At 47.7% G+C, this 22315-nt stretch overlaps 1 protein-coding gene across 2 annotated transcripts; it reads left to right on the top strand.

Moving 5' to 3' along the window:
* The first annotated feature begins 957 nt into the window (after positions 1 to 957).
* Positions 958 to 16269, top strand: LOC144097329 (tubulin beta-4 chain-like). Of its 2 annotated transcripts, none has more exons than XM_077630067.1 (7): positions 958 to 1322; positions 2070 to 2178; positions 3601 to 3708; positions 11465 to 11709; positions 12068 to 12267; positions 15459 to 15895; positions 16031 to 16269. In XM_077630067.1, the coding sequence occupies exons 1-7, from the start codon at positions 1266 to 1268 to the stop codon at positions 16201 to 16203; spliced, it is 1329 nt and encodes a 442-aa protein (XP_077486193.1). In that variant the 5' UTR covers positions 958 to 1265; the 3' UTR covers positions 16204 to 16269. The 2 variants fall into 2 exon arrangements, with proteins under 2 accessions (XP_077486193.1, XP_077486192.1); XM_077630066.1 differs by having other exon boundaries at positions 3598 to 3708.
* The last annotated feature ends 6046 nt before the right edge of the window (positions 16270 to 22315 follow it).

Genomic DNA, 22315 nt, shown 5'->3' with positions numbered 1-22315 from the left:
GAAAGGTCATGCGCATGTCTAATCCTGTTATCAGCACCTGTGATGCTGGAGGTCGGAGCAAGCTGCTGTAAGTGGATTAGGCATACGCACGGCCTGTCGCCGTGCTACGTTCACCAACATCAGACAATTTTCTGCGGGCAGTGTGCATACCTAACGCACCGAAAGCAGAACGCCGCCCGGACCAAGGAACGGCAGGAGGCCCGTATTGTGAATCCACATTTACTAAAGCATTCCATGATCCATCAAAAGTATCGAACATTATACCTAGTAAAATCACTGCCAGAATGAACAAATTCTGCGCAAATTTTCTGTGTAAATAGCTTGCAGTTCACCAGGCATATATTGGCACATAACCACCCAGTCTCAACCTGGCAACGTTTGGCAGAAGGTTAGGTGGGCGAATGAGATTAAGTTTGCAGGCATAAGGTGGGAGCAGCTGGCAAAGGACAGGGATAATTGGAGAGGCATGGGAGAAGCCTTTGCCTTGCAGTGGGCGTAGTCAGGCTGATGACGACGATGATGATAATGACCCACCTAAACCCCCAACCCAACCTCCCATACCCACACCCAACCCCTCCCTCCTAATGGGAAGCCGCTGTTACGAGAGCACACACCAGGATGACCAGCGCAGACTGATCGACGAGGCAAACCCGATTGGAAAAGCTAATGAGGCCATGGACTAAGGTCTCCAACCTCTGGGGGCTCCAGTCAGGCTGCTGCTGCTGCTGCTGCTGCTGCTGCTGCTGCTGCTGCTGCTGCTGATGATGATGAATCAAAGTCTTGCAATCTTTCGGTTTGATTCAAATTTTAGAACCGACCGCACGTGCACGAGTCGAAAAGTTACAAAAATGGAAAAAGATGCTCAAGAATGCACGCGGGGTTCCTTCGAGTGAAACTAATTTCGAGCACCGAGAAAAGAAAGCAGAAGAAGCCGAGTTTGCCCCTGCAGCCAGTTGAGAGAACCCCGTTCGGTCGGATGCCTTCCGAAACGAGAAATAGTACGCGTTGTACGGCGCATATCCTTTGCACGGCATCCGGTACGTGAACTGAAGGTCTTATATATGAGCTCAGAAACGCATTTACTATGGCAGCAACAGGCTGTGGCACTTTCTTAGGAGTTATTGAGTTGACACGCGTACACATAGGAGCATGTACTGTTGAGGAAGAAGTGAGCGTTGATGCGGCGCAAGGCAACGAATAAGTGGACCCTTGACCCGGGCAGCCAGTCGGCATCTTGACAGCCGAGTCTCGGAGTGGCATCAAACATGCGCGAGATAGTACACATCCAGACAGGCCAGTGTGGCAACCAGATTGGGGCGAAGGTAAGCCACCTCTACCACCTTGTGGGTTATTTCACGGCTCAAAGGATCGCGATAGCCATTCGGTCCCAGTGCCTGTCCCGGCGCGTTTTACGTTGGCGATTACGTTTCGTCCTAAACGCCGCGTTATAGAATCTCGTTTCAGGATACGGGCGAAAGTAATTACCTGTGAAGCAGTCGCGGCTTTTAGCAGACGTACTGCTTTCGTTCTTTGTTGTGGCCTCTTTGCGTGGGACAATAATGTGCCCTAATGCGCATCGAATCTCTTATTCCTGACCGCTGTTCTCGCTCTGACCTTTTAATTACTGCTCGCACTTTGAGAGCGTTATAATATTTTTGTTGTTTTATGTCATATAGCTCAGACGTTATTCCCGGTTGTAAGAAAATTCCAGGCAATCGGTCTCGGCGGAGAGGTGACATGGAAGTGTCATGGCAAATGACTGCCGCAAAGCGATCGGCGAAGATTCTTTGCCGGAATTTTTTTTCGTATGACCTAGTTTTTGCGTATGACGTAATTCAAAGGCCTCAAGTGGTCTTAGGTCCTGCCGGCTTTCCGCCATCAGCAAAACACATGATGTGTGGGAATCGATGGAAGATGACGAGTTGACTACAAACACCAGTTGACAAGTGTAACTGTAGCAGTTATGTTGCTTTCGCTGTGAATTCCAGCCTGTAAATATGCTTTGACTGTCGCCTCTGCGCGATGTGACGCCACTCTGATTAATTACTGGTATCTTTTCCCGTCTTCAGTTTTGGGAAGTGATTTCTGATGAGCACGGCATCGATCCAAGCGGGGCGTACCATGGCGATTTGGACCTCCAGTTGGAGCGCATCAATGTCTACTACAATGAGGCCTCCGGTACGCGTCTTGCAGTATTTCGGTTGATAATTTCACTTTGAAGCTTGCCCGTCGCGTTGAACTTGCCTTGCGGCTGTTTCGCGCTGCTAAGCATTACGGAAATTTGCCGGGCTGGTTGGCAGATGACTTCAACAAAAACAGCAAGCGAAAGACAAAACCGAATGCTGTGTGTATGGGTGTCTCATATTCTCGCTCCTGTCTTAACAGCGCTGTTTGTGGTGTTAAGCTCTTATCTGGATTCTCAATGGAGCTTCTTCAACGGCAGGCCTTTGATGTTTGAGCTTTAAATTGTACAACCTATCGCGCATTTTTAGTTAGATCACAGTGCAACGTCTAGTGGCCTCTTCTGCTTGCGGCATGTTATGTTAGGCCATTGCAGCTTTTCAGGTTGCATTGCCAGAATTCCCGCAGGGATTAGTTTGAAGGATCTTTATCAAAGGCTTTTTTTCTCATAGGCAATGAATGTTAACAACGAGAATGAGTTCTGAATAATAATAATTGGTTTTTGGGGAAAGGAAATGGCGCAGTGTGTCTCATATATCGGCGGACACCTGAACCGCGCCGTAAGGGAAGGGATAAAGGAGGGAGTGAAAGAAGAAAGGAAGAGAGAGGTGCCGTAGTAGAGGGCTCCGGAAGAATTTCGACCACCTGTTGATCTTTAACGTGCAATGATATCGCACAGTACACAGGCGCCTTAGCGTTTTGCCTCCATAAAAACGCAACCGCCGCGGTCGGGTTCGAACCCGAGTTCTGAATTCCCTCGTCAGGTTTGACGAGGACATAGTAAGTCTCCCCTCTCCAACGTTTCCTCTTGCTGCAGTGAGTTTGTAAGGCGTTTTTAACTCTATGTTTGCTAATATTACCACCGCTGTGCTTCATTTGGAAGGGGCTCGATCATGAAATCCATGATTCGGTAGACGCATTTCTATGGAGGCGAGATTCTAAAGAGCCGTGTGTTCTGCGATCTTATTGCGCGTAAATCAATCCCAGGTGGTGAAAATTTATCCAGAGGCCTGCACTACTGCGTTGATCACAGCCCATGTACAGTATTCGGAAAGTTAATCCCATATACTACACTGTAAGTTTCTTAATACGGAACAGAATCGCAACAGGAGTTGCAACAGGACGTTAATGTAGAAACATCTTATTCATCCATCTCAAATTATCTATCAACATTTCACCTTCTGTTTTTCTGCTGAAAGTTATTGATATCTTTGATTAAACATAATTGGATCTGCATTTTAAAAACCGTGAGGTGGCGCAAGGTCCTAGTAGTGCCGCTTTTAATTTGCTATGACATCTTCAGTTGGCGCGCTCTATTTTCATTGCTTCTTTAACTGGCTTTGTTGTGACGCAGGTACTTTTAATAACTGTACGGTATGTTTGTTGCCCCTAAGTGATATTTGTTTTTTGTTTGAGGAGGTAAATACGTGCCTCGGGCCATCCTGGTTGACCTGGAGCCGGGAACCATGGACGCCGTCCGCTCGGGACCCTTTGGACAACTCTTCCGGCCGGACAACTTTGTGTTCGGTAAGGGGCTGCTCGGCTTAAAACCTACTACATAAACACACCCACAAGAGCGCACAGTATAGACTAATCATAAAAGCGCACAACTGGCTAAATTTGTATGCACATCTCTGTACGCACTGCGAATCCTCGCTGATTATAATCCAGTCCGAGTGGCAGTCAGTTTAATACAGCCACGGAATCAAGTACTTCGAGTTTGATCTATGGGCATTCTGATCAATTCCTTGCGAAACCTAGTCCACCAAGATTGAGACGCAAGCTTGGAGGTTCATCAAGAATATAGTGCGCCGTGAAAAGAGCATACAACGACAGAGGCAACACATGCGCCATTTCAAAAATAAAATGAAAATAAAACGTAAGATGGGGTCAGAGACCGATTTTCGAAGCATTTCACTCTAAAAAATCTGAGCATCAGGCAAGGGGAAGATTGTGCCTATTATATCACTGGTGGGTACCCAGCGGCACTGGGGACCAAACCCTGGCACCGCATGCGAGGCGGTTGCTCAAACCACTAGGCCACAGGTGCGGTATTGAGGTAAACAAATTGAGGATAGCTTGTATATATGTACAGCTATGGAACATGTTATTTTTTCCAGATTTACTGGTAACTCATTAAGTAGCACTTGTAGCCAATCCTTGAAAGTCATGAAGGAAGCCTCTCTTTTTTCTCGCACTGCCGCTTTGCGATGTCAGTGCACGTTAAAGATCCCCAGGTGATCGAAATTATTCCGGAGCCCTCCATCACGGCACCTCTTTCTTCCTTTCTTCTTTCACTCCTGCCTTTATACCTTCCCTTACGGCGCAGTTCAGGTGTCCGCCGATATATGAGACAGATACTGCGCCATTTCCTTTCCCCAAAAACCAATTATTGCTAGCTCCATTAATCGAGGATATACAATGCAAAAGCTGTCTAATAATAATTAAATAATTGGTTTTTGGGGAAAGGAAATGGCGCAGTATCTGTCTCATATATCATTGGACACCTGAACCGCGCCGTAAGGGAAGGGATAAAGGAGGGAGTGAAAGAAGAAAGGAAGAGAGAGGTGCCGTAGTGGAGGGCTCCGGAATAATTTCGACCACCTGGGGATCTTTAACGTGCACTGACATCGCACAGCACACGGGCGCCTTAACGTTTTTCCTCCATAAAAACGCAGCCGCCGCGGTCGGGTTCGAACCCGGGAACTCCGGATCAGTAGTCGAGCGCCCTAACCACTGAGCCACCGCGGCGGGGCAGCTGTCTGCGTTCAATGTGTTCATTGGCGTGGACACCGTTATAGACGCTTAAGGAAGTGCGTAAACTGGCTCCCCGGGTCAGTGGAGGCTTCGCTTGCCCTTCGAGGTACATGACGATGGTGGAGAAGTGGGCTGCATACACTAGCACTGAAAACTTCGTGGTAGACACGCGGCACTGCAGCAATAGGCCGCAGCGTTCATTGGGCGATCAGCCTCTCGCGATCATCTACTGCCACCTGAGACAGAGGCAGGGTGGACGCGCTGCATTTACAAAGTGCGGAAGACAATCAAAGGGGGTTTTAAAACGAAAGCTTTACTGGCCGCAAACTTGCGATTTCGCCGTGGCGGGGCTCCGAGGAAGCACATAACGCCAGAACGCGCGCCACACCGCGTATATTTCTCTCTCTCTTTCGCTCCCTAGTCACTACTGTGCTTGCGCCACTAGTAGCACCGAGCCACATGTGTTGCGCCGCTGCGCAGTGCCACGCCTTTCCTCAAAATCCAACTTTCAATTTTGAGTTTTCTCTTTCTTCTTTCCCTGTCTCCTTTACCCCTTCCTTTACGGCGCGGTTCGGGTGTCCACCGAGATATGCGAGACGGATACTGAGCCAATTCCTTTCCTCATAAACCAAACAAAACTAGTCAGCCGACGGTGTTCATAGTTCATTGGCGTTGACCACTTTGAAAAGGCCGTTCATTTTCACGAAAGGATAGGCGTAATAATAAAATAATAATTGGTTTTTGGGAAAGAAAATAGCGCAGTATCCGTCTCGTATATCGTTGGAGACCTGAACAGCGTCGTAAGGGAAGGAATAAACGAGGGAGTGAAAGAAGAAATGAAGAAAAAGGTGCCGTAGTGGAGGGCTACGGAATAATTTCGACCTCCTGGGGATCTTTAACTTGCACTGACCTCGCACAGCACACGGACGCCTTAGCGTTTTTCTACCATAAAAACGCAGCCGCCGCGGTCGGGTTTAAACCAGGAGCTCCGGATCTGTCTGTCTGTCTGTCTGTTGTTGCCAGGAAGAAAGAAAATGAAAGCGCACAGGCCTGCTCACTGGCTCTAGCCGAGCCACAATCGTAACCACGTGCAGATAGTAGGAGAGTTGAAAGATGGTATAGAAAGACAGGATAGTAAAGACGCGCTAAAGACAAGGCTTATCCCGGAGATAGTGCAATACCGGGCCAACCGATGGCGGGAGGGATGCATCCTTCAAACTCTTCGCCACATTTCCAAAAATAAGTCCATTTGGACCCGTAACAGACACTCTACGGGGTCCGGACATTCGCATGCATCTAGTGGGCATATAATCATCGCAAGCCTGATTATATGCCCTAGTGCTCCAGAGCTCCGGATCGGTAGCCGAGCGCCCTAACCCCTGAGCCACCGCGGCGCACAACCGGCTCCGTGGGTTAGTGGAGACCTAAATCTCGCTTTCATGTACGTGGCGTTGGTGTCTACTGCAAAAGACTGCTTTGATTGCGTTCCCCACAGTGTATAGGCAGCGCGCCCTCCTTGTCACCCTGGGAGGTGGCATGGAATTAATGGTTGATCGCGAGATATTGATAACCAAACGAACGCTGCGGCCTAGCCATTGCTTCACTGCCTCATGTCAGACACAACGCTGTCAGCACTATTGCATTCAGGCCACATCTCTCTCTAACCACTGCCACATGCGTCAAAGCACGAATGCGGCGTCCGCATACCCAGGCAGCCAGTTATGCGCCCTTCCTTTGTTCAAAGCCAATGCCGTCTTGAAAATTGTCAACGCCGAAGAACACAGTGAACTCCGACACCTTTCGCTTTGTATACCCTGGATTAACTGAACTAATCCAAACTAAGTTTTTGCACTTGGATGCCACCGCCACGTTACAAGAAAGCGAAAGTGAGGTGTCCACTGACCCAGGGAGCCACTTGTGCGCGTTTCCTTTCGTAAAAATGAACGGCTTCTACGTTGTAAACACCAATGAACCAAATGAGCGCCGGCGGCTCACTTGTTTTGTTTGGTTTTGGTGCTGCTGCCCTGCCCACTGAGCGTTGAGTGCTTTCTGTCTTGTGTTATTACATTATCGAAAGATCTGTTGTCTTGTGGCGATATTGAAGCAAATCCTGGTCCAACTGAAAAAGAGATGCTATCGGAGTTACTAGCAGGCCAGGGTAAGATTACTTCAACAATGGAGGGCCTACAGGCATCACAAAACAAGATAGAAGACAAGCTTTCCTCTTTAACTGAGCGGATTGACGGTATTGAGAGACAGTTATCCGGCCTAAATGTCTTAGCCACGAAGGTGAAAGATATGGAATCTACCATATCAGAACTTCAGGGGCAGCTTACTTTAGTTAGAAACCAGATGGATGACTTAGAAAACAGAGGTAGAAGAAATAACCTTATCATTTACGGTATAGAGGAGGACAGCATTGAGTCTAACCATGAACTGGAAGAGAAAGTAACAAACGGCGTTTTTCAGGAAAAGCTGGGTTTAACGGTAAGTGGCGTCGAAAGATGCCATAGAATGGGTAAAAAGGAAGCAAGCAAGGTGCGACCTGTCATTTTAAAACTGCTCGATTTCCGTGAAAAAATGTCCATATTACAATCATGTCACAAGCTCAAAGACTCCGGCATATCAATAGCTGAGGATTATTCAAAACGAGTTCGAGAAATACGTAAACAGTTATGGAAAAGCTGTAAAGAAGAGAGAGACGAAGGAGCCAAAGCAAAGTTATTATTCGATAAACTAAGCGTTGATAACGTCCTATTTGGTTGGGACGAAGCGAAAGGTTCTCGCTTCAGGCTTAGAAAGAAATCAAACTGACTTCTCACCAATAAACCTCGGACCCTGAAAATATTAAATGTTAATTGTAGGAGTGTTCTAAACAAGACTGCTGAGTTGGAGGCTCTTCTGCTTTTGCACGATCCAGAAATTGCGGTTTTGACTGAGACTTGGCTTAACGACACAGTATTTGACAGTGAGTTTGTACCCACTGGCTACAGTTCGTACAGAAAAGACCGTGATGGTAGAGGTGGAGGCGTTAGCATACTCTTTAAGTCAACCTTGCGAATTTTCCCAATGTCTGATATACCCAATGTAGAGCGTATTTTTTGTAAAACATACTATGGAAATGTTAGATATGTTATTGCAGCAATGTATAGGCCCCCTAGTTCTACCGTTTCCGTTCTAGACGATCTCAAACAATATTTGTACACGAATGTCAAACTTGGTGATCGTATTATATTGTCAGGTGATTTTAATTTACCTAATATAGACTGGTCGACGTTCTCACTTGAAAAACATGACGCTTTAGGTGAAGCAATGTTGGACATTGCTTTTTCCTTTGATTTATTGCAGATTGTGGAACAAAGCACAAGAATTCAGGGCAGTTCTCTGTCAGTCCTTGACCTATTTTTTTGTCAGCGGATCAATAGGCGCAGACACAAATTACAAAATAGTACCTGGAATTTCAGACCACGAAGCTGTCCTACTCACCATTGCTGGTGCCGTCTTGGATAGCAAGCCTAAATATCCATCTTACTCAAACTTTTCTCGAGCCGATGATGTATCAATCATTGACATACTTTCGCTTAACTTCGATGCCTTTTCAGATAGCACAGATGATGTGCATTCGCTTTGGTGCAGGTTTAAAAAATTAGTAAAAGAGTGCATTGACCGTTTTGTCCCGCTGATAACTAAAAAGAAAAACGGCAGGAACCCCTGGATCTCCCGTGAGACGTTACGACTCCAAAGGCAATTGAAGCGTCTTAAGAAAAGATTGAAAATCCATGCTGCACAGGCGGTCAAAAACAAGATTGACGAAATTTCCTCCCGCCTTAAAAATAAAGTATATGCCGATAAACAACGCTACTATGGTGAATCACTGCCCAGTTTCATAACTACAGCTCCAGAAAAGTTTTGGCGTTCTATTTCTCCGACTTCCAAGGAATGTGATGTGTTTCATGTTGATGGTAAAGATGTGTGCGATGACAAGGAAATAGCAAATGCATTTAATAAACATTTTAAGTCCGTCTTTACTAAAGATAATGGCGTAATGCCGTCTTTCGAATTACCTACGTCACCTATACCCGATGTTAAAATAAGTGAAACAGGAATACTAAACATGCTTTTAAATCTGGACATTAAAAAGTCTTGCGGTCCGGACAACATTCCAAACACATTTTTAAAGCGGTATGCAGAATGGACCTCAAAATACCTGCACGTTCTGTTCACGAGATAATTGTGCGAGGGACAAGTGCCGAGCGACTGGAGGACTGCCACAGTGAAACCACTACATAAGGCAGGAAAAAAACAGTGCATTCAAAATTACCGCCCAATTTCTTTAACATCTACGGTATGTAAACTTTTGGAACACATAATTCATAATCATATCTCAGAGTTCTTGGAGAAACATAATATACTTACGAAGCATCAACATGGTTTTCGAAAAGGCTACTCTACAAATACCCAATTGGTTCTAACAGTGCATGACTTTGCTGAAGCAATTAACAATGGGAAACAAATAGACGCTGTTTTTATGGATTTTTCAAAGGCTTTCGACAAGGTGTCTCATAAAAAGTTACTTCACAAATTAGGCGCAATACTGAAAAATTCTCAACTAATTAATTGGCTTGCGGCTTATCTTAAAAACAGAGAACAATTTGTGGTTTTTAATGACCACCATTCAGAACGACTTTCAGTTGGCTCTGGCGTCCCGCAGGGCTCGGTGCTTGGGCCTCTTTTGTTTCTTTTGTTTATTAATGATGTACTGCATGGTATTCCCGTTAAGGTTAAACTTTATGCTGACGACTGTGTATTGTACTCGGAAATAGAGAATGCCGCTGACCAGGAACTGCTGAACAATGCCTTAGGACAAGTTGTTGCCTGGTGCATATCTTGGCAAATGTCAATTAATTTTCAAGAAACTGTTTTTATGACCATTACACGCAAGAAACACAAACTTAAATATCCATATGCTACTAACGACATTTTTCTCTCCGAAGTAACACACTACAAGTATCTAGGACTCTGGATCACTAATGATCTCACTTGGACTAAGCACCTTGAATATGTAGTAGCTAATGCTAACCGCAAATTATTATTCTTGAGGAGGGCTTTGAGACTTTCCACCCCTTCTGTCCGTCTGCTCGCATACAAAAGTGTAATTCTGCCGATACTAGACTATGCATGTGTAATTTGGGACCCTTTCACCAAGACTAACATCACCAAGATGGAAATGGTGCAAAGAAAAGCAGTTCGCTTCATATATAATAGCTTTGGACGTACATCAGTAACCGAACTACTAATGAAAGCAAACCTGCCACCATTAACGCAAAGAAACCGTGTATCACGACTAAAATTCCTCTTTCAACTTATTAACGGTCATTATAAAACCGACCTCACGGGAATAATTAGTTTTTCATCTGGGTATTCTACAAGGCAGAGACACAGTCGCACAATAACCGCCTTTAGCACCCATAATAACTGTTTTAAGTATTCTTTCTTTCCCCGAACTGTAACTGAATGGAATCTACTAACCAATGATCAAATTTCAAAATCATCACTACGGCATTTATTTCAGGTATTGTTTAGAAATGTGTTGTCTTTAACTGTTTATACGCTCCATGGATCTAATTTGTATTATATGCTTTGTCTGTGTTATTGTTTTCATTATGTATTTATTGTATCCCACCCTGCTAAAATCCCCAGAGGGGATTGCAGTATTGATAAATAAAAAAAATAAATAAAAGAAATGGCGCAGTAACTGTCTCATATGTCTCGGTGGACACTAGAACCGGCCCATAATGGAAGGGATAAAGGAGGGATGGAAAGAAGAAAAACAGAAAGAGCAACTTGAAAATCGAATTTTTAGGAAAGGTGCGGAGCGGCGCAGCGGCGGAACACCTATGGCTCGGTGCAACTAGTGGCTCATTAGCAATAGTGACTAGACATGCTTACCCGAAATGGGCCGGCTATACCCTAGCGTAGCAATCGCTAGAAAAGCTTCCATCCGCCTTTGACACAACATCACATCACTCAGCAGAACGGATAGGTGGCGCATTACACAAGGAAGGGAGGTGGCCCTCTGCGGGGACAATCCGGCATAAAACAAAAGATTAGAGACAGATATAATACAGGATATGATTACAGGAGGCGGTTCTCCCGCCCCGGTGTTCATGTCATTTGCCACCCGTTTACATAGTGACTCGCTGGAGAGATTGGGTTCTGTAGCCGAGTACAATACAAGCCATGATTTGTTGAATTGTTTGCAGACGTGAACATATATTTTCAACCTCTTTCACACGCCACATTATCGTAAACTTGCGCAAACTGTTAACTTCAACTGTGTTGTGCGTTGCTTATCCCTCTACTCACTACGTCCACCACAAAGCATAAGTCTAGTTATTTCCGCGTTCCAGGCTGCTGTGTGCATTTCGCCCAGTGCATGGCTTTCCTTAATTGCATATTCTAGTACTGATTTCCTTCATAATAGAGTTTGCACGAGTGTACGCCTCTGACAATGTTCCCCGTTCAGGTCAGGGAGGTGCGGGCAACAACTGGGCTAAGGGCCACTACACCGAGGGGGCCGAACTGGTGGACTCGGTGCTCGACGTCGTGCGCAAGGAAGCGGAGTCCTGCGACTGCCTGCAGGGATTCCAGCTGACCCACTCCCTGGGCGGAGGTACTGGATCTGGCATGGGCACACTGCTCATCTCGAAGATCCGTGAAGAGTACCCCGATCGCATCATGAACACCTACAGTGTAGTGCCCTCTCCTAAGGTGTGTGACAATACCCATCAGAACAAATTTAGTCGTCGTTGTGCTACAGCGCTGATCGGCGTCAACACGAACAGGGGTTCATGTCCTTCCTGTGCACCACGTCATTTACACGCTTTCGCGGCGCGTGTTGTTGTATCGCGTCATGTGCTACTTTCGTTTTCTTAACAGCGGTGAAGATCGCTCGAATCGCGCAAGAAAGTATAAGAATAACATCGAACAGAATTCGCTCGCGTGTTCACGGTAACGGTGACCGAAGCTTTACATCAAATGTGTTATCTTTTTGCTTTTTGTTTTCGTAGAGTTTGAATTATTGCTTGCCTGCACCTGGTAATCGCGGTTCTTCTGCCGTTTTCTGTAGGTTTCGGACACCGTCGTCGAGCCCTACAATGCTACCCTTTCTGTGCATCAGCTTGTGGAGAACACCGACGAGACCTTCTGCATCGACAACGAGGCGCTCTATGACATCTGCTTCCGGACGCTGAAGCTCACTACTCCAACGTACGGAGACCTCAACCACTTGGTCTCCGCAACTATGTCTGGTGTGACCACATGCCTTCGGTGAGTGCTCAGCTTCCGCGTGTATACAAGCGCAATATGGTTTGGTTTGGTTAATGAGGGTTTAACGTCCCAAAACAACTCAGGCTACGAGAGACGCCGTAGTGAAGGGTTCCGGAAATTTCGACCACCTGGGGTTCTTTGACGTGCACTGACATCGCGCAGCACACGGGCCTCCAGAATTTCGCCTCCGTCGAAATTCGACTTCCGCGGCCGGGATCAGATCCGCGTCTTTCGTCCCAGCAGCCGAGCGCCATAACCACTGTGCCATTGCGGCAGCACAAGCGCAATATTATCATCGGTCCAAAATTCGAAAACAAACCGCTGCATAGGTGTACAGACCCAGAGTCTGTTATGGGGACAACTATGTAAGTCGTGCATGTCTCAGGACAGGCGCACACCCCTTCACTACAGTTCTCCGCGAGGCGGTAGTCAGGCTAGCAAGCACGCAGATTCTCCGAAAAGCGAGTTGTTTTTTGGACAGTAAAATAACCAAATTTCTAGTAGGAAAACTACGGCATGACCGGGAACCTGGCAGCGTTACATCCGTACGATCACTCCGCGTGGCGAAGGGCAGCACGATGGTGTTACATATCTTGCACACCTGCACAGATCTATACAGGTGCTTCAGTGTCAGCGTAGAAGGCTAGCATGCTGACGATTATGTTGTAAGCGTTGCGTCAGTATGCTGGCCTGTGGACGGCAGGCAGTTGTCGTACCGTGGCTGGTATTATTGTAGTACAAGATTACTTTAGCAAGGTCTGCCGTAAATCCAGTATCTATGCCTATGATTACAATTCATGGAGTTATAATCGTAGAAGGGTCTTTCCGACTATTAACTTCGTTGCCATGGGGTACTACGCTACAGGGCAGAGGGTCAATGAAGTTGCCGCAGTCATCTCATCGGATGTCGACGGTTGGAAGGGACTATGCTGGTCCATTCCAAATGAATTCGAGAAATCTGCTTGATAATTCACTTACACTAAATTCTGTTGGGTTTTCAGCAAGAGTTCTGCATCGTTGTCGAACAGTATTTTTTTTTTTCAGAAAGCAGCGTGGCAGAGCGCGTGCGCATAATGCGAGGAGACATACGGTTCACACATCGTGAGGGGCTTGCCATTTATTTTCGAAGGTTTGCAGCAACGACTACAAGGCAGGTTGTCGCGTAAGGTGCGAATTTTTCTAAAAGACGCCGTATATATGCAGGAAGTGGACGAACTAGGCTGGATCCCCTCGATGCTAAGGGGGGAACTTAGCTATGTTGTTGAGCGACCGCGTTGGCGCCCATCAGCCGCGTGAAGGCATCCGCAGTTGCCTGAATGGCTTCGCATCTTATTTTTGCCGTTTTAACTGATACCCGCGATACAGTAGTGGTGCCGGTGTGGTTCTTTTCTTATTAATTTAAATGGCTCAAACTGCACTTTGTCATAATCTATATTTTATTTTTTATTTTTATTTTATTTCGATATACTGTCAACGCCAAGCGGGGTTTTTACAGGGGTGAGCGGACTTCAAAAAATGCATAGCTTCCAGATAAAACATTTATAGAACAGTAAGCAGTTGTACAATGAAAAGGATGGGTCTAGTTAAAGCAAGACAAGAACTAACAAATTCGAGGTAAACAGTTATGCAGAACAAAGTTTATATCACAAACATTTTAACAATATTTAGTCAGTTTTGTGGCAATATACACAGCTCGGCAAGCTCCAAAAATTTGAGGACTGTTGGCTGCATTACAATTTGAAGCGTAAAGTGCATTCCATTCGCGCACTTCTCGCGGAAAAAAAGAAAAATAGAATGTGTTATTGCAACAAAAAAAAAAAATCATCACGTGTGACAGGATGTTTACGGCGGGTGATTCTGGAGTGGCTTATATTGACGAAGTCTTCAGAGTTAAGCTTAAGTGAATTGTGCAGAGGAAACTAGAAGAATTTCAAGCGGTGCAGTTTCGATCGGATAGATAAAGGCTGAAGTCCTGCGCGATGCAAAAGTTCAGTAGGTGAATCTGTGCGTCTTTACTGGTTATAGATAAATCGCGCAGCTTTTCGCTGCTCACTTTCCAGTGCGGCTACAGTAGTACTTGTATAAGGGAACTGTGTAATGTTAGCATATTCTAATAGCGGGCGGATAAGTGTAGTGTATGCCAGAAGCTTTATTTCGGGAGTTTTCCAAGGCACCTTTGAGGAAAAGCAGTTTGTTCATTGCCTTATTTGCTACATACTGAACGTCCGTTGTCCACTTCAGGTCGGATGAGATAAGGATGCCCAGATATCGGTATTCCCTAACAGTTCGTAGCGCAGTGCTCAGAACCATAAGTGAACTTAAGCGGAATTTTTTTCTTTGTGATGGACATAGAAACAGTCTTGTCTTGGTTAATGACAATACTCCAATCATGGCACCACTGAAAAACTTCATGCAAAGCGCTATTTAGTTTGATATGGTCAGACTGAAGTTTAATTTTATGATAAAGAACGCAATCGTCTACAAACAGTCTCATTTGTACTTAATTTTCGTTAGTTATATCATTAATAAATAGCAAAAATAAAATAGGCGCCAGTACAGATCCTTGGGGGACACCAGATAAAACGGGAATAATGTCGGAGGTATTTCCGTCGAATTGGACAAATTGGTAACGTTCAGACAAAAAACTGCTGATCCATTGTGGGACGGGACCATCGCCAATTAAATCCTTTTGTTTGTATATAAATTTCTGGTGCGAAACCCGCTCGAACGCTTTGGAAAAGTCAAGGAAAAAAATTAAATGAAATTGCGACTGTGGTCTAAGGCAATTTGGTTCAAGACATTCGCGCCTCGTAAGCAGCTTTAAAGTCAGTTGAAGTAGCTCCTAAATTGAGCAGTGTTGTCGGGATAATTGAATAATTGGCCGACCAGTATTCTATAGACTCCGAACAGGCAGAAAATCAGTGCAATTTTTTGTGATAGGTCTCGAGCACATCCAAATCGTTTGCACGAAATTTCTGAATACCGGAATACCGCAATATTCCATGCAGTATTCTAAAAAAACCCGCTGTGCAACATCAAGCCATTTTATATGGTTATGTTGCTGCACGAGCATCAACCTCTTAATGACTTTTATAATATGCGAATATATATCTCGGCCTACTTACGCAATCGGAATTCTCCTATGTATGCATTTATGTACACATTTTAAAGCCTCTTCACTGCTATTTCAGGTTTCCTGGACAGCTGAATGCTGATCTTCGCAAATTGGCCGTGAACATGGTGCCCTTCCCGCGCCTCCACTTCTTTATGCCTGGCTTTGCTCCGCTCACTTCCCGAGGCGGCCTCCAGTACCGGGCTCTGACGGTGCCGGAACTGACGCAACAGATGTTCGATGCCAAAAACATGATGGCTGCTTGCGACCCCCGTCACGGCCGTTACTTGACAGTGGCTGCAGTCTTCAGAGGCCGAATGAGCATGCGGGAAGTGGATGACCAGATGCTACACATCCAGAACAAGCACTCTGGCTCGTTCGTCGAATGGATACCGAACAACGTCAAGACTGCAGTCTGTGACATACCGCCTCGAGGTCTGAAGATGTCGGCTACTTTCATTGGGAACAGCACAGCCATTCAAGAGCTTTTCAAGCGAATCTCCGAACAGTTTACCGGTAACTACGTCTTTGATTTGAAGGTGGTTCTCAAAAGCAAATCGTTTTATTAAAGCCCGTTTGTGCCTATTGTGTGGATCGACGTATTGAATGTAGTGTGACCACGCCTGCTTGATACATATATTTTTTTCGCAGCTATGTTCCGCCGCAAGGCCTTTCTGCACTGGTACACCGGAGAGGGCATGGACGAGTTGGAGTTCACAGAGGCAGAGTGCAACATGAACGACCTGGTGTCCGAATACCAACAGTACCAGGAGGCCACAGCTGATGATGAGGGAGAGTTCGAAGAGACCGAGGCCGAGGCCTAGTTTTTTTTTGTGTGTGCAGACAGTGCTTTTTAATTCGCTGTGGAATAAATTTTTGTTTGTCATGGATCCTTCTTTTGTGTTTCTCAAAGCACGTCTGGCTGAGTCCTGTATAGCCCAAAGTAGACGTTGCGCAATTTGCGCTCGCCGTCCCACTCATTGAAACCCGCCACTCGGTCAAAGCTCGCCAACCAGTCTTCAACGCCCTCGAACCTGTCCCCGTGGAACCGTGGCGGCGACCGAGGTGCGTTAAGGACGAATGGCGGGGCATTCCCGGTGCTGAGTTGTCTGGCTAGCCGTGGTGGATGTCATGGCCCTTGCCGGCGCTGTCAGTTGGCAGAACTGCGGTGGTAGGCCTCGCAGACGGCGGCTCGCCTTGTGGACGGGTGTTGAGTGCACGCGTTGGGAACAGGGGTCAAGAGTGTCTTCGTAGTCAGAGTACATGGGACGCTACCCAGCTGCTCCACCAAAGATGTCACCGATAAAAGGTTGAAGCACAGAGAACGGGTTTAATTAGGCGCGCTGGGCGTTTAAGACAGGAGGAATCTCGGGCGAGGAAGATGGCAAACCTCTAGCCCCTCGAATACCCAAGGCACGGCAAGTCCCAGCTAAAACAGTTCGGCCGCGCTATGGCGCCACAGGATGGATTCTACTGTGGCAATATACCTAGTTCTCTGCCGCCATTGTGCGGCAACGCTCTTTCCGTATAGATGTTTAAATACCTTAGCTGCCCACCTGTTATCGTCCAATTTCGTCAGGCGTTATTCATATATTATTTTACTTTGAGCTTCCCGTATTTCGAAAGGTGCCCAGCCCATATCCCCCTGTACTGCCTCGTTTGTAGTGGCACTTGGTGATAATCTTCCAATACGTCTCTGATATATCTCTAGCCCCGAGTGAACTTCTGCTCTTAAGCTCAGAACCGCATTCACGAAAATAAGCTCTGGCACCATTTTTTTTTGCGAATACCTCTTAGTACTTCATCCTTGTTGTACCTCCCCCCCCCCCTCCCCCCCCCCCCCTCAAATACCCTATGTTTCATTATCGCGGCATGTCTTTGCGATTGATGACGCCGTCTAGCGGCGGGTTTTGTTACTCTATGAGGAACAATATGATTTCTTGCCCGCAGAGACGCCTTTCTGAAATTGATCCGGGGTCTTCCCCTACGGAGTCTCTCACAACCTGTGCGCGGCTTCTACGCAGCATTGCTTACTGATAACCGGGTTATATGGAAAACCCGAGTACTGCCCACGTCACATGCTGAACTCCCTTCTTTTTGCCACGCCTCCTCTGCTACACATTCTCAGGCCAATGGTGACCGTCTCATTTTCCTGTAAACGCTGCCGGGCATGCTATCTTAACGGTGCGGCCACTGGCCACGAACTCATAGCAACGACGACGAGCAATCAATTGAATCAAAAGAACAATCGAGCACATGACTACAGCAGCGGCAGGTGTACTAGCGACGACCAGATATCATGGACCACCAATCACTTCGGCGAAGAGAAACATATCGGGCCAGCTCACCATGCGAAAGTGGAAGCGTAATTACCTTGCGACAAACGGGGTCACAGATGGCATAAAGAAGCCATTGCTCTCAGCCGCCCTTAGAATTAAGGACTGCCGATGTCTTGTGCGGGAAACTAGTGCCGTTGAGTCATGTTTCCTAAGCAGCAATGGCGCACTGAGAACCGTGAACCGCTTTGGCGATCCGACTCCCAGTGATGTAGATCAGGGGTCTCCAAACGTTTCTACCATAGAGCCGGACTGTAAATCTATGAACGCAACGATGACAGAAGTGAATAGCTACGAATGAAAAAAATACCATATACTTTAATATTCACAGGCCTCAGGGTTATATAAATAGCTATTTTTGTTTTATTTTTATTGTGTTCAAATTTTCACGGAAATATGCGACAACCACGGAGGAGACGCTTCGCAGTATAATGCATAACTGAATAGAAATACAAATATGCAAACACCTGGAATACAATTATGAATTTACGCTAATACAGAGCTGCGGAAATTCAAACAACGATGCAAAGTCACGAGAGTAGGCGGGACGGTTGGCGAAGCCCTGTTCTTCAGCACGACGGTAGCAGCCACGACACCTCCGACCCTTCGTTCAGGACCAGGCCGCCGTCGTCCTCAGCCAGTGATGGCAACGTCACGTTAGTAAGCGGGGTGGTAGTCGAGGTCATGGTGTTCAGCACGATGGTAGCAACCACGTCACCCCCGTATCCTTCGTCCAGAGCCAGGCCGCCGTCTTCCTCAGCAAGTGATGGCGACATGGCATAAGTAGGCGGTGCGGTATTCGAGGTCGTGGTCTTTAGCACGATGGTAGCAAACACGTCACCTCTGTATCTTTCGACCAGGGCGAGGCCGCCGTCGTCCTCAGCAAGTGATGGCGATGTCACGGAAGTAGGCGGTGCGGTAGTCGAGGTAGTGGTCTTCAGCACGACAGTAGCAACCATACCTCCGCATCCTGCGTCCAGGGCCAGGCCGCCATTGTCTTCAGCCAGTGATGGCGACGTTACAGAAGTAGGCGGGGGCGGTAGTCGAGGTCGTGGTCTTCAGCACGATGGTAGCAACGATGTCACCTCCGTATCCTTCGTCCAGGGCGAGGCCGCCGCCGTCCTCAGCAAGTGATGGCGACGTCACGGAAGTAGGCGGGGCGGTTGTCGAGGTCGTGGTCTTCAGCAAGACATTAGCAACCACGTCACCTCCGTATACTTCGTCCAGGGCGAGGCCGCCGCCATCCTCAGCAAGTGATGGCGACGTCACGGAAGTAGGCGGTGCGGTAGTCGAGGTAGTGGTCTTCAGCACGACAGTAGCAACCATACCTCCGCATCCTGCGTCCAGGGCCAGGCCGCCATTGTCTTCAGTCAGTGATGACGACGTCACAGAAGTAGGCGGGGCGGTAGTCGAGGTCGTGGTCTTCAGCACGATGGTAGCAACCATGTCACCTCCGTATCCTGCGTCCAGGGCCAGTCCGCCGTCGTCCTCAGTCAGTGATGGCGACGTCACGGGAGTAGTAGTAGAAAACATTTGTTCCAAAAAGGTAGGATAGAGAGGCGAAAATACAGATTTTTGGTGGAGTCCTTATTTCAGTACCCCAATATCCACCGCAGTTGCTCTTGCTTGGGATATCAGCTTTCGCTGCTTCGCCAAGTCAGAGCTGAACAGCGCAGACTCCCACTGTTCTCGGAGTGATGTTTGTCTAGTTCGGGGGGCTAGGGACCGGAGTAGCCCCACGTTACATGATATGTTGTTGGAATTCCGTCACACCAGGGGCTATGCTGTCATATCTGTCGGGGAAGATGATGTGGCACTTGTGTAGGTTAGGAAAGGTGTTCGTCTGTATTCGCCATTCCCTCGCCTCTGCCGCCGTTAGCTTACGGTGTGGTGGGGGATAGACTTGTCTTTGTGTTCGGAGAAGGAGGAGGCGCTCGCCGTACTTAGAGGGGAGAGGGGTGAGGTCAGGGAGGTTAGTCCCTCGGTTAGTATATCCTCGAGCTAGACAGTCCGCGGCCTCTCTTCCCTCGAGCCCCTCGTGCCCAGGAGTCCAAGTGATTTGGTGCTTGCATGTGGAATTTTGAACTTGTGGGGTTGTCATAATGGGAGCGACAGAGTGTGGAAGTCTGCCAGAGAGGAAGAGGCGACACGCGGACTGGGAGTCGTTAATAATGTTTAACTCATTTCCCGTAGCATGGCCGTGCTGGCCTGCGAGGGCAATAACAGCAGTTTCTGCTACTGTGGGAGAGCAGTTTCGTGGGGAGGCGCTGGCGATTTCCTTGAGATTGGTGTCCAAGACGACCGCCACCGCGTTTGTTGAATCGGATCTGCGCCGCACACATCGACAGGCAGAAAATGCTGTATACGTCGACGCAGCCATGTAATAATAATAACAATAATAATAATATTATTATTACATGGCTGCGTCGACGTATACAGCATTTTGTGCCTGTCGATGTGTGCGGCGCAGATAGTCCACTCGCGCCTTTCGTCGTCCCTTTTGTGAGTCCAAGTGCATGTTCTTCGGGAGTGGAGCTACATACACGCGAGTTCGCAGAGTTGAGGGTAGGTCTCGGTTGTCCTGGAAGGCGCGTATGTCAGCCGGGGAACCCACTCTTTCCAAGGTTGCGCGTCCAGCTTTGGTGGTGAGGAGGCGTTCCTTTTGCGATGCTAGGACGGCTTCTCGAATTACTTCTATTGTGTCGGTCAGTCCCAGGTCCTCGAGGTGGCAGTAGGCCGTGTACATAGGGAGGCCTAACGCATGTTTGTAGGCGGTACGGATGATGGCATCTGATTTGTCTCGCTCATTCCCCAGAAGTGGTAGGAATGGGAGACCGTATGATAGGCGGCTCATAACTAGAGCCTGTATCAGTCGAATTATATCCTCCTCTCTCATGCTTTTTCGGTTGCGGGTGATGCGCCGAATCAAGCGGGAGATCTGGAAGGCAGTTTTCCGGAGACGCTGCATCGTGTGGTTGGCTTTCCTGTCGCTCTGAAGCCAAAGGCCCAGGATGCGGATAAGAGGGACTTCCTTTATTCTCGTGCCTTCGAGGTAAACCTCGATGTCGCCGGGAGATTTGTAGGCATAGCCCTGAATGCGGATAATTTCGGATTTGTCGGGTGCGCAGCGGAGGCCGCAATTTGCTGCTTGTCTTTCTACGCAATTGACTGCCTCTTGTAGGGTGTTTTCTTTGTTGGTAAAGGAACCCCATGTGTACCAGATGGTAATATCATCAGCGTAGATAGTATAGCCGATGCCTTCAATAGCCTCGAGTGCTTTTTCCATGCCGATCATAGCTATTTTGAAGAGGAGAGGAGAGATGATAGAGCCTTGGGGAGTGCCTTTGTTGGGTGTCTGCTCTGTGCCGGAGCGGACATCTCCCATGCCAATCGTGGCCGTGCGATTGCTGAGAATGTTTTTGATGTAGTTGAAGGTCTTGGGTCCGCAATCGACGGCGTTGAGCTCTTTCAAGATGGCGTCGTGAGAAACGTTGTCAAAAGCGCCTTTCAGATCAAGTGCCATAATTAGGTGCTCGCCGCCTCTCGGGATGTTACTGAGTACTTCTTCCTTGAGAAGGAGGAAAGCGTTTTGCGTAGAAAGACCTTTCCTGAAGCCGATCATAGTGGGTGGAAAGAGGCTGCTGTCCTCTATGTAGTTTTGGAGGCGGTCTGGATAACGCGCTCATATAGTTTGCCCAGGCAAGAGGTGAGTGAGATGGGTCGTAATGCTTCCAGGCTTGGTGGTTTGCCTAGTTTTGGGATAGTCACGATTTCGGAGTGTTTCCACTCTGCAGCGAGTTCTCCCGCCTCCCATAGGGTGTCATTTATGTAGGTAGTGAGGACCTTGATCTGCGACTTTCCCAGGTTTCGAATCATCCCATTTGTGATCTTGTCCGCGCCAGCTGCCGTGTTGCGTGTGGCAGATCGAGCCGCGGCGTAAACCACGGCAGTGGTGATGGGGGCGTCCAGCCTCTCATTTGGGCCTCCCGTGAACGAGATTGTGCTGGGAGGATGGGGGGCGCCGATGTATTTGGTTTTGAGGGCGGTGAGGAGGGCCACGTCGTCTCCGGGGTACAGATGGGCGATTTTCTTGAGTGTACGGTTAGTGGCAGACCGCGATGTTTGCGGATCGACGAGGCTGCGGAGGATCGCCCAGGTGCGGGAGGTCCCCTGCGTGCCACGTAGTGACTCGCAAAATTCCTGCCAATTCTGTTGAGAGAGGTGCTGTGCATACTCTTGTGCTTCTGCCGTGATCTGTGATATGCGGAGTCTCAAGGGACGATTGAGGAGTTTTCGTTTCCATCTGCGAACCAGAGTCCGTCGGGTCTGCCACAACTTCAGAAGGTGACGATCGACCGCCGGATTATCGGGTGTGCATTGTACTTCGGTGGTGGCCTCCTTGTGTGCTTTCCGAATCTGTTCACTCCATTCACTGATTGATTGAATGGGGTCTTCCGGAACGGGATGTGCACTGTATTTGTACAGTCCGTGATTTTGGCTGTTCCCAGGGTGCGACAAATGTTTGCGGAGATGATAGACGTGCTTACGATGTAGTGGTCGCTACCTAAGCTCTCTCCGAGATTTGTCCACGTACCGTTAA

This window comes from Amblyomma americanum, chromosome 7, assembly GCF_052857255.1.
Source record: "Amblyomma americanum isolate KBUSLIRL-KWMA chromosome 7, ASM5285725v1, whole genome shotgun sequence".
Lineage (NCBI taxonomy): Eukaryota > Metazoa > Arthropoda > Arachnida > Ixodida > Ixodidae > Amblyomma > Amblyomma americanum.
The sequence above is the reverse complement of the archived record's forward strand: the minus strand, read 5'-3'. Positions and strand labels throughout refer to the sequence as shown.

Bases quoted from the DNA above. Each gene is read 5' to 3' on its own strand.
- LOC144097329 (XM_077630066.1), top strand. From the start codon at position 1,266: ATGCGCGAGATAGTACACATCCAGACAGGCCAGTGTGGCAACCAGATT. The intron at 1,323-2,069 runs GTAAGCCACCTC...TCCCGTCTTCAG, and splicing joins GCAACCAGATTGGGGCGAAG to TTTTGGGAAGTGATTTCTGA. The intron at 15,896-16,030 runs GTAACTACGTCT...TTTTTTTCGCAG, and splicing joins AATCTCCGAACAGTTTACCG to CTATGTTCCGCCGCAAGGCC.